Below are 16,505 nucleotides of genomic sequence, written 5' to 3' on the forward strand. Positions count from 1 at the left end.
CTTATGGAACTGCACCACTGCGTTTTCCAAAATCAAACAGGAAGATCGATCGATTGTCAGTCTGCAGTTGATGGACATACAATTGATTGAAAAATATAATCCACTTAGGTTTGCTTTGATTGAAAAGTTAATCCAATTAAATTTGCTCAGTGCTATAACACATCAGATATCTGGCTTATAATGAACCAGGAAGGAGTATCGTACCTGTAGCAAAGCAACACAATAATCAAAATATTTAACGATTTCAATAAAGGATATCCAATTACAGAAAATAACCCATTTGTGCAGCCCTGCCATTGTTCATAAATCTGTCTTGGGCACATCTACCAGAAGCAGCGGAAGCGAGTGACACTGATCAGAAATTAATGCAGAACTTGTGTCCTTTAGGCTGCAGTGACAGGAAATGGTTCAAATTAAACTGCAAACAGTAGATCGAAGTAAGCGAGATTCTGCTGGCAATGTGGAGCCTCACCGAGATTGAGCGCGAGTCGTATCCTTTCCATCACCAAGACCGCCTACTTTCCACCTCCGTAACATCGTCCGTCTCGGCCTCCCTGCTGCTGAAACCCTCATCCGTGCCTTTGTCACCTCGAGACTCAACTATTCCAATGCTCTCCTGGCCGGCCTCCTACCTTCCACCCTCTAAACTTGAGCTCATCCAAAATTCTGCTGTCCGTATGCTAACTCGCACCAAGTCCCGTTCACCTGTCGCCCCTGTGCTCGCTGACACCCTATCCCCCACACGTTAAAAGGTGCCAAATAAATGCAACTTGTTGTTTATGATTAAGAATCTTTCTTCCAGCCTAGTGTATTAAAGTTAAGTCTCTGTTAGAAAAGCCAACACCAAAATTGGGTCTATTTAGTTGCATTTTGCTCCCTGCATTAATTTCTGCTGCTGCCTTTTCCCCACCCCTCGGAATTAAGTTGCAGCAAACAATGTGCTGCAAATGAGAATTCCTTCAGTGATTCCCATCCTGCCCCACAACTTAAGAAAAGGAAGGTGTTCATCAGGGGACTTCAAATTCAGGTGCGGTGACTCCTGAAGTGTTACATCTGCACCCATCACTGCCCCATGACCCGCATTTATCCATGCCAAAAAAAGCCCTGCCTGGGTGGGTCAGAGGAGACCCGTCTTCACCACCTCCACATCACCAGAAAGGTTGTTACTGAGCTAAGTCATCTGCTCCAGGCTGGCCCACAAACAACAGATCATTTTCCCCACACAGCTTTAAAAGGTGATCACAACATTAAGCTTTTATGGTGCTGGATCCTTGCAACCCATCTGCCAGACCAGAGGCAGCAAGCAAGCGGGAAGACGCTACTTTTGCATGGGGCAACACCTTCAAAGTGGAAAGGGCACGTCAACAGGGCATAGCGCAGTACTTTCACCAGATGGCAGAAGTGCCAAGAGCTCAGGGTATAATAGAGGGCTCCTCACAGCCTCCTTGAACAGAAAGGACTTTGACTCAATTAATGCTCAAGTGGCATCTAACCTCAGAATCCCATTATTCAGGAAGCAGCAGCCCACAGTGCCTGCATTCTTCTGAAGGCTCGCACAGATGGCTACCAGAGCAATAGGGCTATCCTCAGCAGCCATGGCTGATGACTCCTTACTCAAACAGTAGCAGGGCATAAATACAAAAAAGGTACCAATGTGTGCCTCAATCAAAATGACTACAAAGGACATGTTGGGAGCAAAATTCCTGCTGTTTGGAGCCCTTCTCTGTCGCCCAGAAAAGGCGTTCAAAATAATCATGGTAGATAAGCAAGACAAAGAGGAGCGAGCATCCAGCAGCAAGAGGAGGAGCTGCACAAGAGGACTCGGCAGGAGGAGAGGGGAGGCAATCACCATGGTGCTACGCAAGAGAAAAATCACTAAGCCTTCATGATTCTCCCAAGCTATTTTGACAGCAACAGGCTCATGTAAATTGGAGCCCAAGTTTTCCATTGTCGCAGTCACAATGTTCATTAGGGAAACTGTCTCGGTTTCTCTGTCCTTTGGGGCTCCCGGCAGATGGCCATGACGTTACCACTGTGCACTGCACACACGGCAGAGAGACTGGAGGTACACTCTGCAACAACCCTTACGGCAATCTGGTAAGATGTCGTGAAGGCCTTTTGCTCATCGATCACCTCAGTTTTGAAGGCTGACCCAGTAGCAAACCAATCCCGCACACCGTTGCTGGCAGTACGTACGATCTGCAGGATACACTGCTTGCCGAGCTTACTTCAACAGCTCCGCGACCATCGAGAAGGGCAAGATTCGCAATATCATGGGAATGCTATTGCCTTCAGGTGTCCCTCCAAGTCACGGACCATCCTGACTTGGGCATGCATTACCATTCCTTCATGGTCACTGGGTCAAAACTCAGCCAGCCCCGCACCCCGCTCACATTCCTCCTTCCTGAGCAAATTCAGGAGTGGCAACCACGGAGCATCTAGTAGCAGTGTCAGTAGGGCCTCCAAGTAATCATTCTCATACCACGGGAGTTTCCCCCAAATTCCTCCTACATTCCTCGGCAGCAAAGCGATTTTCAAGGCAGCAAGAAAAGCAGCCCCCTACACTTGCCCGACCCACCCACCCACCGCCCCCCTCCTCCAACCACACATTTAATTGAAGACAGCAGCCCTTTAAGAGACATTGGCTCACTGGACTTCTCAGCCTTCAGCTAATTAAGTTTCCAGCGAGGGAGGCGGCCTTCTTCACCAGCGGTGCAGGCCCAGATTTTGCAAACGTCACAAAATGGGGGCTAACGTATCGACTGGATAGGGTCATTGAGGAAGATGCCACATTGCAACAACACTTCCTTAATTCAGTTGCATGAATCGTTGCTATCTTGTAAATTTTAAACCGGTAAAGGATTTAATTCATTCAACAACCCTGGGAATATTATATATACACATATATAAAAAAAAACCTCATGTTTGCAGGTCATGCGATAACAAATGGAACGTGCTGGAGAGTACCCTCGTCTCTCGTGCTGATGGAGCTGCTGTGGTTTCTGTTTCTTTTTGTCTATAGATAGATGATGGAATTATGGCATTCCTCCATTCTTAATAAAGCAATTTCACCCAACTTTGCAACCGTTGTATCAGTCAGCAATTTTAAACTGGTCCAACCTTGCATTCCAGATATGCACTTGCTTTAGGTTTCTCCATTCAAAATACTAATGTATCATATTTTCTCCCTTCCACCCCCTCTCCACACAAAAGCAATTGGTACAGTTCAAAAAGACACCAATCACCTTGCCTACATGGCCATTATTCATTTGCGATCCTCGACAACGACTGCTGGCAGTCTATTCAACTACAGGGTGCGTCACAGTCAAGTGTGATCCTGCCCTCATCTGAAGCCCAGACGCAGGCACTTCCTGCAGAGGTTACTGAAATAGCGATCAGTAGCAGGAACCTTGGCCAAATGATCCCTCCCGAATCCAGGCGGACTCAGACCAACTGCAGCCCCACGCACGCTCCCCACCCCACGCGCAACCCCCCCCTCCCAGTGTTCTCTGGGCTGAGATCAGCTAGCTCAGTAAATACCAGGAATACAACCAGGGACCTTCCTAGTTTTTCTTTGAAAAACACTTCTGGTTGAAATTTAAAACAACATATTTTGGGCCGGTAGCTATCAACCCATCTAGCCTGTACATCCAGTTATTCCCTTTCGTTCGAGATACATCTAGATCTCTTACAAAATTGAGCAATAGTTTCCTTTAGAGGCTGTTTCCATTTTGAAACCCACTAGACATTTCCCATTTGGCCACCTGTGCTGGCAGCTCAATGGACCTGTTGCTCTCCCTTCTGCTGAAGAAATATCAGACTCAAGTTATCTACTTTAAATTTTCCTTATCTTGAATCTATACTTTCTGGTTCGCCAATTCAGTACAGAGCAGAAAAGCATTTCCTTTTCCAATTGAGAGAGCCTCTTCACAATCTCAAAACCTTTTATTAACCTCCCCTTTGCCTTGTCCTTTCAGGAGAGAAAAGTCCCAGAGCACACAATTGCTCTTCACAGCTCAGTAGTGGCATTAATCATGTAAGCCCCTCACCAACAGCATGATTTCGCTTTTGAAATTCAGGCACGAAGTTCTCCAGATGTGGTCTTATTGGGCAGGGTACAATTTTAAAATCACTTTTCACAATTTATAAAGTTATGCCCTTTCCTATGCTGCCAATATTGTTTGCTTTCTCTACCACTAGGCCAATGACACTGATACTGGAGGTCCCTCCCTCTCCTCCGATATCCCCAGTATGTTCTCACCAGATCTGGCCAGGGTAAATTGGAATCAAAGACTGGCAGGCAAAACCGTAATTGAACAATGGACAGCCTTTAAGGAGGAGATGGTTCGAGTACCGTCTAGATATATTCCCACGAGGGAGAAATGTAGAGCAACTAAAACCAGAGCTCCCTGGATGGGAGAGAGTAAGATGAAGCAGAAAAAAGGGGCACATGACAGATGTCAGATTGATAGCACAAGTGAGAACCAGGCTAAATATAGAAAATTCAGAGGGGAGGCGAAAAAGGAAACAAGTGGGGCAAAGAGAGTATGAGAATAGACTGGTGGCTAACATAAAAGGGAATCCAAAAGTCTTCTTTAGGCATGTAAACAGTAAACAGGTAGTAAGGAGGGGTGGAACTGATTAGGAACCAAAAAGGAGATCTACGCATGGAGGCAGAGGGCATGGCTGAGGTATTAAATGAATACTTTGCACCTGTCTTCACCAAGGAAGAAGATGCTGCCAAAGTCTAAGTGAAGAGGTAGTTGAGATACTGGATGGGCTATACATTGATAAAGAGGAGGTACTAGAAAGGCTAAACTTTTCCTAGGTTGCTGAGGGAAGTAAGGGTGGAAATTGTGACGGTACAGGCCATAATCTCCCAATCACCGTTAGATACCGGGGGGGGAGGTGCCAGAGGACTGGAGAATTGCAAATGCTACATCCTTGTTCAAAAAAGGGTGTAAGGATAAACCCAGCAACTACAGGCCAGTCGGTTTAACCTCGGTAGTGGGGAAACTTTTAGAAATGATAATCCGGGACAAAATTAATAGTCACTTGGACAAGTGGGGATTCATTAAGGAAAGCCAGCACGGATTTGTTAAAGACAAATCGTGTTTAACCAACTTGATTGAGTTTATTGATGAGGTAACAGAGAGGGTCAATGAGGGCGATGAGGTTGATGTGGAGTGTATGGACTTCCAAGAGGCATTTGATAAAGGGCCTCATAATAGGCTTGTAATCAAAGTTAAACCCACGGAATAAAGGGGGCAGTGGCAGCATGGATATGAAATTGGCTAAGTATAAGAAAAAGAGAGTAGTGGTGAAGAGTTGTTTTTCACACTGGAGGGATGTGTACTGTGGTGTTTCCCAGAGTCTCTGGGACCATTGCTTTTTTCTTGATATAATTAATGACTTGGACTTGGGAATACAGGGCACAACACCCAAATTTGCAGATGACACAAAACTTGGAAGGGTAGTGAACAGTGAGGAGGATAGTGGTAGACTTCAAGAGGACATAGGCAGGCTGGTGAAATGGGCGGACACGTGGCAGATGAAATTCAACGCAAAAAAAGTGTGAAAGGAACAGAGAGATCTGGGGGTATATGTGCACAAATCATTGAAGGTGGCAGGGCAGGTTGAGAAAGCGGTTAAAAAAGCATACAGGATCCTGGGCTTTATAAAGGGCTTTATAAATAGAGGCATAGAGTGCAAAAGTATGGAAGTCATGATGAACCTTTATAAAACATTGGTTCGGCCACAACTGGAGTATTGTGTCCAGTTCTGGGCACCGCACTTCAGGAAAGATGTAAAGGCCTTAGAGAGGGTGCAGAAGCGATTTACTAGAATGATTCCAGGGATGAGGGACTTCAGTTACATGGATAGACTGGAGAAGCTGGGGTTGTTCTCCTTGGAACAGAGACAGTTGAGAGGAGATTTGATAGAGATATTCAAAATCATGAAGGGTCTGGATAGAGTAGATAGAGAGAAACTGTTCCCATTGGCGGAAGGGTCAAGAACCAGAGGGCAAAGATTTACAGTAATTGGCAAAAGAACCAAAGGCAACATGAGGAAAAACTTACTTTTAAAAAAAAAACACAGCGAGTGGTTGTGATCTGGAATGCGCTGCCTGAGGGGGCGGTGGAGGCAGATTCAATCATGGCTTTCAAAAGGGAATTGGATAAGTACTGGAAGGGAAAAAAATATGCAGGGCTACGGGGATAGGGCGGGGGAGTGGGATTAGCTGGATTGCTCTTGGAGAGCCGGCACGGACTCGACGGGCCGAATGGCCTCCTTCCGTGCTGTAACCATTCTATGATTACATACTCCATGTTACCTTTTCCTTTGTCAAATCTCATCATTTTACATTTACCTGCATCTGCCAACTTTTGGTTGCAAAAGCATCATCTGTAAATCCTTCTACATTTCTGTATATCAGGAATCATTTGCTACAACAGAGGAAAACTGTTAATGATTTTGCAAAGGACTTAACTGTTTTATTCTTATATCCGTTTTAACTGTTGCATCAAGTTTTGCGAGAAGCCAACAATGACAAACTGGATGGCAATTACAGTACTGTTAAAAACAGGCACACGGTTGTTATGGATAACAAAGTGTATTTACGTCATTTGCTTCATTACAACATATACATTATAGCGCATACAACAAATCTTTTTTTAAAAAAGGCTGTGATACGCCAAACTGTTTAACGATTTAACTCTGGGAAACTTTTGGCCAAATATAACCTTCTTCTTGAGGTTACATTTCCATATTTCAGAGTTTCTGCGGAGCGTCTACTGACGCTACTGTGTCGGCCACTGAGATGGAGGCAGGGCAAGACTTACAGCGGTCTATTTTAAAGCAAACAAAGTCTATTTACTCAGCAAACAGCCTATTTTAAAAAAAGTCTCTACAGCAAACAGAACTCATGACCAAAAGTACAGCAACGTCTCCAGATAAAAGCAGGGTGATTTCTTCAGCAAAACGCAGTGAGTGAAGGATAGTTATATGCAAATTATGTGCATTAAATCAATCCCAGTCACTTACAACAGTGCGGTCTCCAGGCGGGATTGACGGGGGAATTACCCAATCATCTCCATTCTGGCCGGGAATAGTGGCATCGCTATGCGCAGCCGAGTTTCTGCCAGTTTGTTGCTGAAAGGTTTGCACACCGTTCAAACATGGATAAATTATAAGCATCACAAAGATTGAGAATTAGCACCGATGAGGTGATAAAGACTCTGGAACATCACTGAATTGGTTACTAGGTGATTTTCACAACTAGAAAAAAACGCTTGTAAAAAGCTCAACACATTGATTGGCAAAGGGGGCTTAACACATTGGCTTCAGTGAAGCATACAAAGCTTAAATTAATAAATCCAGGCTTTTGCAATTCATTTAAACGTTTTATTCTCTCATCAGTTATTCATTTAAGTGGGCTTGACTGTACTCCCATTTTAATGTTGTGGAAATTTAGACAACTTTCAACTGACGCCAACAACAAATCATTCACAAACATGATAAACAGTGGTCCCAACACTAATCCCACTGGCATACTAGAATGATTCCAGGGATGAGGGGGCTTCAGTTACGTGGATAGACGGGAGAAGCTGGGGTTGTTCCTCTTGGAACAGAGACGATTGTCAGAAATTTGATGGAGGTATTCAAAATCATGAAGGGTCTAGACAGAGTAGATAGAGAGAAACTGTTCCCATTGGCGGAAGTGTCAAGAACCAGAAGACATAGATTTAAGGTGATTGGCCAAAGAATCAAAAGGTGATATGAGGAAAACCTTTTTTATATATAATAAACACTGAGTGGTTGTGATCTGGAATGCACTGCCCGAAGGAGTGGTGGAGGCAGATTCAATCATGGCCTTCAAAAAGGGAACTGGATAAGTACTTGAAAGGAAAAAAATTGCAGGGCTATGGGGATAGAGACGAGCTAGATTGCTCTTGCATAGAGCCAGCACGGACTCAATGGGCCGAAAGGTTACAGCACAGAAGGAGACCATTCTATGATTCTATGCCACCAACAACCAACCAGGATGTCTTCCTGTTACTCCTAGTTGCTTTATTTTTAAACTAGCCATTCTTCAATCAAATCTAGTGCACTTCCGTATCGTGTGTGGATTTGAACCTTACGGGTAGTAATCTTTTATGCGAAACACTGCGAGATATCTTAACATCCGTTATCTCACCTTTGTCCAGAGGGCCAGTAACTTAATCAAAGATATCTAATAAATTTGTTAAACGTGACCCCCACCCTCTTCTAAAGCTATGCTGCCCAACTCCCATTAATCTATGCTCCTCAAGGCGATTCCTTATATTCGAACCAATTTTCCACAATCCATGTGAGATTTCATGATCTGTAATTAGACTGCTCATCTCGAGTCCCCTTTTCTTGAAGATAGAGGTTACATTTGCTATTTTTCGTTCCACTTGGATGTGCCCCAAGTTAAATGAGCTCTGGTAAATATACCACTAACCTTATAAGCCCCTGGGGCGAACAAAGTCTGGATCAAGTGCCTTTTCCATCTTTAGGGTCTGTAATATACTTAATCGTTGCTCTTTTATGATTACTACATTGTCCAATCTTATCCTCCACCTCAGCCATTTCATCAGAAAACACTGTTCCAAAATAATGGTTCAGCATTTCAGCAACTTCCCTATTCTTAAATATAACCGCCTCTCAGTTTAGTGGCTCAAATCCTTCCTTTACCTTTTGTTTGCATCCAATCTCCCTGAAGAATGTTTTACTGCTTGTCCTTGCGTCCATAAGTTGTCTTTTCTTTGTGTATTCTCTTTGCAACCTCAGGTTGGTTTCATATTATTCAGCCCGTCTTCACAGACCAGCTTCCTTTACCCATTAAAACAAAAGCAAAATATTGCAGAAGCTGGCGCACGAGTTCTGAAACGTTAACTCTGTTTCTCTCTCCCCAGATGCTGCCTGACCTGCTGAGCGTTGCCAGCATTTTCTGTTTTTATTTTACTTTATCCATTACCTGAGCGTGTGAACACCACGACACTTTCTTCTATGCCTTTCTGAACTCTTCTTGCACACCAGCAGCTTTAGCCTCTATGACTCTTTCAACTTATTCCAACGTTAAGTCTGTCTGTACCTGGAAAATTATTTCATTAATACGCACTCATTTTTCTATCACTCTTTCCTTCAGAATTTCTTCTCACGCTGCTGTCTCATATCTTCAAAGTCAGCTTACCTAAAAATCGAGCTGAAGTCTCTATTTTCCAACCTCATGTTTGGGACAATTTTCTTCACCTGTGATGTCCTGAATTGCTGGCACTGAGGAGGCTTTTCTTTTTTCTCCTTGATAGTTATAGGAATATCTTTTAATCAATCTTCATGATAAAAGACTGGATAAGTTAGCAGCCAATAATACTTCAGTCTAAAAATGCCATCTTAATCAGATATACAAGTTGGTCAGTAGGTCTCCCTCGACCCCTGTATGACCTGTGTTGTCAGACTGCGTGACGGACGTCCAGTCCTGGATAAGCCAAAATTTCCTCCAATTAAACATTAGGAAGACTTCGGCCCCCACAACAAACACCGTTCCCTATCCGCCAATTACATTGTCCTCCCTGGTCACCCTCTCAGGTTCAACCAGACTGTTTGCAATCTTGGCGTCCTATTTGATCCTGAGCTGAGCTTCTGACTCCATATCCTCTCCGTGACAAAGACTGCCTGCTTTTACCTCCGTAACATCGCCCGTCTCCGCTCCTGCTTCAGCCAATCGCCGTCGAAACCCTCATCCGTACTTTGGTTATCTCCAGGTTTGACTATACCAATGCTCTCCTGGCCGGCCTTCCATCTTTCACCCTCCATTAACTTGAGCTCATCCAAAACTCTGCTGCCCGCATCCTAACTCGTACCAGGTCCCGTTCACCCATCAGCCCTGTGCCCGTTGACCTTCATTGGCTCCAGGCCCACAAACGCCTCGATTTTAAAATGGTCATCCTCATGTTCAAATGCCTCCTTGGCCTCACCCCTCCCTATCTCTATATCCTCCTCCAGCCCTACAACTCTCCAGAGAACTCGTGTTCCTCCAACTCGGAGCTCGCCCTTCCATTTCATTCGCCCCACCACTGGCAGCCGAGCCTTCAACAGTCTAGGAATTCTCTCCCTAAACCTCTCCGCCTCTCTCTTCTCCTATAAGACGCTCCTTAAAACCTATCTCCTCTTGTGCTAACCTCTCCTCCTTTGGCTCAATGTCAATTTCTGTCTGATTTTGCTCCTGTGTAGTGCTTTGGGTCATTTTACTACATTAAAGTTGTTGGTGTTTTGGTCTTATTTTTCCAACTTTTAAGTTTATTTTTCTTTCCAACTAGTTTAATCTAATTAATTTTTCTAACCTTTTTTGCAAAACATTTTGAAACCTTTATTTTATCTGGTTTTTTTCTTCTTTTGGACTCTCCCTTGCATTTTAAACAGTGGGACAGGTCCTGTTTTTTTAAAAACAGAACACAAAAAGGTGGGGTTTTTTTAGAAAAAAGCTAAAACTCAATTTTTTTTTAAGAAAAGTGCCTTTAAAATCCAGAATATTAAAGTTGCATTGCAACCAGTTCAATCTTTGGCTCAAAAGTCACATCCATACATGGGTCGCACTGCTCGGATGAATAAACCAGTCCACGGTGCTCAGAGTTAAATTTAATGAAAAGTACTCGACGGGTTGAACGTCAATGCTAGGAAACTGAACACATCACTTTCTCCACTCAGGATCGGCACTAAAATCATTCACGGTCAGGAACAGAGTGGGTCAGTTGACGGTAAAGCTCCCTCTAGTCTGGCCAAACAACACGATGAACTTCCACGTGTCCGATTCCATCAGGCAGTAGGCAGACACTGTGAACCACTTTCACGGTCGTGCCTTTTTACTTCCTGTGAGTGGTCCCTTTGGCTAGGCCGCTCTACACCAAGCACACTGGCACCTAAAATTACATCGGGGTCCCACGTACACGGCAATGACAGCTGGCTCAGTAGCCCCACGGGGCGTTAGTGGACCGATATTTCCCCTCCACTACCACCCTGTTCCTGCCCAAAACTTAGGGTGAAAATAGGGCCCAGTGTGCCTTAGCCTCCATCTCCAACAAGAATGCCCCTCTTGCAACAGAGGCAACTTTATTATCCCATTTTCTTGACTTCTTCAGAGAATGCCAATTCAGTGCCAAATTATGAACAATTTTGTACTGTGGCTGGAGATGCACTACAAACTCTTCAAAAATCACTCCATAAAGCATCCTTACAAGTGGCACAGAGGCGTGCTTCATTCTGGGCCCAGGGGTATATCCAGGCCGTAGAGGCAAAAACAAGAAAGTGCACTATAAAGTAACCCAGTCCTCTCAATACTGCAAACACTTCGAACCAAAGTATTAGAAGTTGCAAATTAACTTGTCATTGCTGTTAACATTGTCCCAATTTCGTTAATTCATAATGCCGCCGATGTGCGTTTAATCCCATTTTCTCCAGAAGAATGATTAGTCTGTCCAACATTATGCACTTTATACTTTGTAAATCTCCAACGGATCTGTTCAGCTGCATTTATTTTTACCATCCTGTCCGCTGACCTGAGTTCATTACCGATTGAGCTAACTATGGTCCGTCCTAACTGTGCAGGGTGCCTATAATGTCATCTGAAACAGTTTTCTTTCTGCCCCTTCCCCTTTAAAATTGTTCTGTTCTTTTCTGCAACTATATTTCTGGTTTCTTTCAAATTCTTGGTCTTGACTCATTTATAGCTTGAAATCTGTGATGGCTGAAAGCAAGTGTATTAGTTCAATAAGTGGTTTCGCACAGTACACGATGTACAGTACTGGAACATTCATCCAAACATACCCAATTTAATGGAGACGTCCCAACATTCAACAACACCACTTCCGATTTAATTGCTGGGACAGAAACTATACAAGCACAGTGGGCCCAGAACTACATCACTGTCACAGCCAAAATGCATTGCTTTTAAACAGCAAATGTTTATTGCAGCCCATGAGGAGGCACAGTGATTCTCCTCATTTATTTTGAAGCTGCTTACTTGGATAATTATATAATCCAACCTGAAAAATATTCTAATTACCTTTTATATTTCATAGAATGCAAAGTGCAAAAACAGGCCATTTGGCCCAACAGGTCCATGCTCCACACGAGCCTCCTCCCTAACCTACTTCATCGAAGTCTTGACTGAAATAATCTCAATTTGTATTGGGACCTACGTATTCTTTCACTTTTATCCAATGGGAGGCAACACGAAGCTTAACCTGTTTCAGAAATGGCCTAATAAATTCCTAAATATGTGATTCACTGTTGGACCTTCTATAGCTCCTGCACATGTACTTGGGGCTGTTTTCATTAGAAGGAGGAGATTAAGGGGTGATTTGATAGAGGGGTTTAAAATTAGGAAAGGCTGGGACACAGCAGATAGAAACAGACGGTTTCTGAGGGGGGTCTAGAATGAGAGGATTAAAACGCAAGATTAAATGCATGAGATTAGGGACATGGAGCAGTTGAAACATGTTTTTTTTTAATTACACAGATGGTTGAGACTGGATTGCACGGCCAGTAATAGTGATGGAACCAGAAACCATTTAAGAATAGGTTAAGTGGGTGGTTGAAGGAAAGGGGGATAAAGGGATATAGGAGCAGGGCAGGCACATAGCATATTGCTCAGAATCAGCATAACAAGTGCAGAAGTAACCAAATTTGTACCGAGGAAATGGTAGAAATAGAGAAGTTTATTAGAATATTTTTCCGGTTGGACATATAATACATATCCAAGTAAACAGCTTTGAAATAAACACAGTTAGCTGTTCCTCCTGCATGGGCGACATGGAATTAGGACAATTGCTCATGTGAAAGATAAATACCAACATGGACTGGTTGGCCAAACATCCTGCTTAAGATTTGTACTTCATATATATTCTAATCACTCAGATCAGCATATAGAATATCCTATGAAGATTTTAAACTAAATAAAACATCTTGCTTTGTGCATTTTTGCAAAACTCTACATAATTTACCACTGAACAAGTTTCTTTCAAGATCATATCCTGCCAAACATTACCCCAGTCTACAAAAGGATGCATGAAGGAGATAAACCCTGTTAGCAGCAAATTGCTCCGAATCAACCTATTATAGATACCTAAATTAAAAGGAGGACCGTTGTAATGAGTAGGCCAACAAATAAGCCAAAAGGCAAGATAACATTCAAGCAGAATCATCAAGTGAAAAAAGGAAACTCATAAGCCACGTAGCGACAGACTTTGCTAAACTCCCAGTGGCAGCTCACGTTTTACAAAACCTGTCCAAAAATAATGTTTGAAGACTTTAACCCACCTCCTTCTTTGTGGAATCGTGGTCCCAGCCTCAGTTTATAATTGTTTTGCCATCTTATGATAGAAACTTCTGACCAGGAGACATCCTGTGATACTGTGGCTGCCATGGATTTGAATTTTAAATCCTCTCTAACAGACTCTTTGAACTCTGCCACTGACAGAGAGACTTCAACTGAGAGTTCTCCCAAAAATCTGATTCTGCATTAGCAAAAGACGGTAACCCAATCTTAACTACACATTTTAAAAACAGACTTCGGTCGGCACAGGGTCAATGACCCACTCTGTTCAAAGCCCCCTGGGAGGAGATATAAAAGTTGGTGTGCAATATGATGCAAATAGTTTGCAATAATCCTCGCCGTCCACTTAACGCCCTGCAAAATCCGCGCAAACTACCCCCACCCCTCCCCTACCCATTGAATATTTTACATCCAAAATGATGATTCACCGTGCAACAACCGCCCCCCCCCCCCCCCCCCCCAGTGTGAGCGCCAAGCTTCCGGAGGCGTGCAGAATGCGGGCCCGGGCCCACAAAGCATCTTTTGCTGGGGGAAAGCGGCTGTGCGTTGCCCGCCCGCGCGCTCCGGGCCTCTAGGGTTTCCCCGGGGATCTGCCCGCCCGCCCGCCCGCGCGCTCCGGGCCTCTGGAGTTTCCCCGGGGATCTGCCCGCGCGCTCCGGGCCTCTGGAGTTTCCCCGGGGATCTGCCCGCCCGCGCGCTCCGGGCCGCGTTCCATTTCACGCTACTCACAACTGCAACATCCACTCGCCGCTCAGGATCAGGGTCCAGTTGGTGTCGCCCAGCGGCTCCACCGTGGGGTCGGCGGCCCAGTCCCCCTCCTGCGTCTCGCAGCGGGCCGACTCGGCCAGCAGCAGGCACAGGCTCAAAATCCAAGACGCTCGTTCCGCCGAACCCGCCATCTTTGTTGATAAATGCAGCATTTAACCCCCCCCAAAAAAAAAAGAGGTAGGTCTGGAAAAACCGAGAGCGTCCCTAATTTTCAAAACCGTGCCTTCCCGCTCCCTGCAGCACAGCCTCTACCGTGCGGCCACACGAGTCCTTAGTGGGCGAAGTCAGAACGCCTGAGGTAACCCCGCCCTCAACCATTAATGCTGCATAAAAGTTCCAGTGCCACGTTCTGTGCCTTTGCAAAATAAAGTAATAACCCAGTGTCATCAAGCAAAAGAGGCAAAGGAAACTTATAACATTAAATAAGAATATTATTATTATCGATGTCCAGTCGCAGAAAGCCTCAAGCTCCTTCTCCAGCACCACACCGGCCCGGACAAGATCCACGTTTTATGTTCTCCAGAAAATGAGCTGTGTGTTCCCCCCCTCTCCGATGTTTCTAACCTGGGAACGAACGCTGGGTGCGGGTATGTGAGGATTCCCGAGAATGCAGACTCATTAGCGACAACAAAGTGTAATCCATGGCAACTCAACTTGCATCGAGAATCTTTCACCCTTTTCGAGCAGCTGAAGACCGTGTCTAAAAGTTCACTGATTCAACCGCGGAGTGTGCATTTTTGTACCTAATGTATGTACAATAATTTTCAAAGGTCCGTTTTCACATCATGTACCTGATTACTGCTGTAATGGAGCAGATTTTTCGTGAGGGATGGTCTGTACCCAACATTTTAGAAAGATTCTTGGGACAACTACAGCTGGTAGTATTTAAAATTGTTAACATATATGTGAACGACCACCTCATTGACCAGGATCTGGCTGTTTGGAATTGAATGGATTGACTGATTGACAGGAGCCACATCACAAAAAGATCTAAGAGGCAAATTACAATGAGTTCATTACCCTCCTGTACACAAGGCAATACAACATCCTACATAATAACACAATTATAAAAAGTTGCAGGGAGTAAGGAACTTGAGCAATTCCTGGATTTGGATCAAGGGAATAAGATATAAGCAACATAAAAATATTTGACAGGGTCAGGTCCCCTTATTCCTCCTCTCCCGCCCCCCCCCCCCCCACCTACCCATTGCAGAAGCACAATATCCCCCACAATATGGGGGATATTGTGCTTCTGCGATTACATATGCTCATACTGTAACTGTGTCACCTACAAAGCCAACTGCAAATATCTGCAGGCCATAGTAGGGCAACTAGCAAAACAAAGCAAGGATGGGCCTGGCCACGCTGCCACGGAACGCTCCGTCCAGTTGGACCGTTCCGCCCCACCTGTCCTTCGTGGAAAGGTTTGTGCAGGAAAACACCTTTGACCACAAGGCGATCAGCAAGTGGTCCGCACGTAACGTCCTCGAGACCCTGCGGGAAAAGGAGATGGTGGATCCTGTCGGTTGGTTCCCCGAGCAGACTGTCAATGTCATTTGGCAGAACGCCTCATCGCCAGAGCTTTCAAACAAGCACCAAGACCTAGCTTGGCTGGTGGTGAGAAGGGCCCTTCCCGTCAGATCCTTCATGCACTCCCGGGCTCTCAGCGCCACCGCGCGCTGTCCCAGAGGAGGCTGCGGTGGAGACGAGACCGTCACCCATCTCCTTATGGAATGTGCCTTTGCAAAGAAGGTCTGGAGAGAGATGCAGTGGTATCTGTCCAGGTTCGTCCCGAGCAGTTCCGTAACACAGGTTTCTGTGCTCTACGGGCTGTTCCCGGGGACGCACACTGAGACGGACATCAGCTGCTGCTGGAAGACCATCAACTCGGTGAAAGACGCCCTTTGGTCTGCCCGAAACTTGCTGGTCTTCCAGCACAAGGAGCTGTCCTCGACCGAGTGTTGCAGACTGGCACATTCCAAGGTCCAGGACTACGTGCTGAGGGACGCACTGAGGATGGGTGCGGCCGCCGCAAAGGCCCTGTGGGGAAAGGCAACCGTTTAGAGCCTTCCCGCCATTGTAAACCGAGGGGCTGCAATCAGGGAAAAACCCCCTCGGGCAGAATGTAAAATTCAAATTGCTGTAATGTACCTGTAATGAATCTGAAATGAATCTGTAAGCAATAATCTGTGTTGAGTATGATGCAATGAGACACCCTAGAGTGTCATGAACTGTAATTATGTCCAATGTGTTCATTGAACTGTACTTGACGTAACCTGCAAATTGTATAATCTGTATTGTGTACGTTTGGAAAGTGATATGACAACTGTATTGTATGTACTGCTGCAAATTTTATGAATAAAGTATATTTTTGGAAAAA

The 16,505-nt window shown here is 44.8% G+C and overlaps 1 protein-coding gene across 1 annotated transcript in view; it reads right to left on the bottom strand.

Moving 5' to 3' along the window:
• Window positions 1-14,461, bottom strand: part of tmx4 (thioredoxin-related transmembrane protein 4) — a 46,478-nt gene extending 32,017 nt beyond the window's left edge. The window contains exon 1 of the mRNA XM_067989432.1: window positions 14,087-14,461. Within this exon, the coding sequence (XP_067845533.1) occupies window positions 14,087-14,277 (191 nt within the window). The 5' untranslated portion in view covers window positions 14,278-14,461. The remainder of the gene's footprint in view (window positions 1-14,086) is intronic.
• Between the last annotated feature and the right edge of the window lie 2,044 nt (window positions 14,462-16,505).

This window comes from Heptranchias perlo, chromosome 8 (genome assembly GCF_035084215.1).
Source record: "Heptranchias perlo isolate sHepPer1 chromosome 8, sHepPer1.hap1, whole genome shotgun sequence".
Classification (NCBI taxonomy): domain Eukaryota; kingdom Metazoa; phylum Chordata; class Chondrichthyes; order Hexanchiformes; family Hexanchidae; genus Heptranchias; species Heptranchias perlo.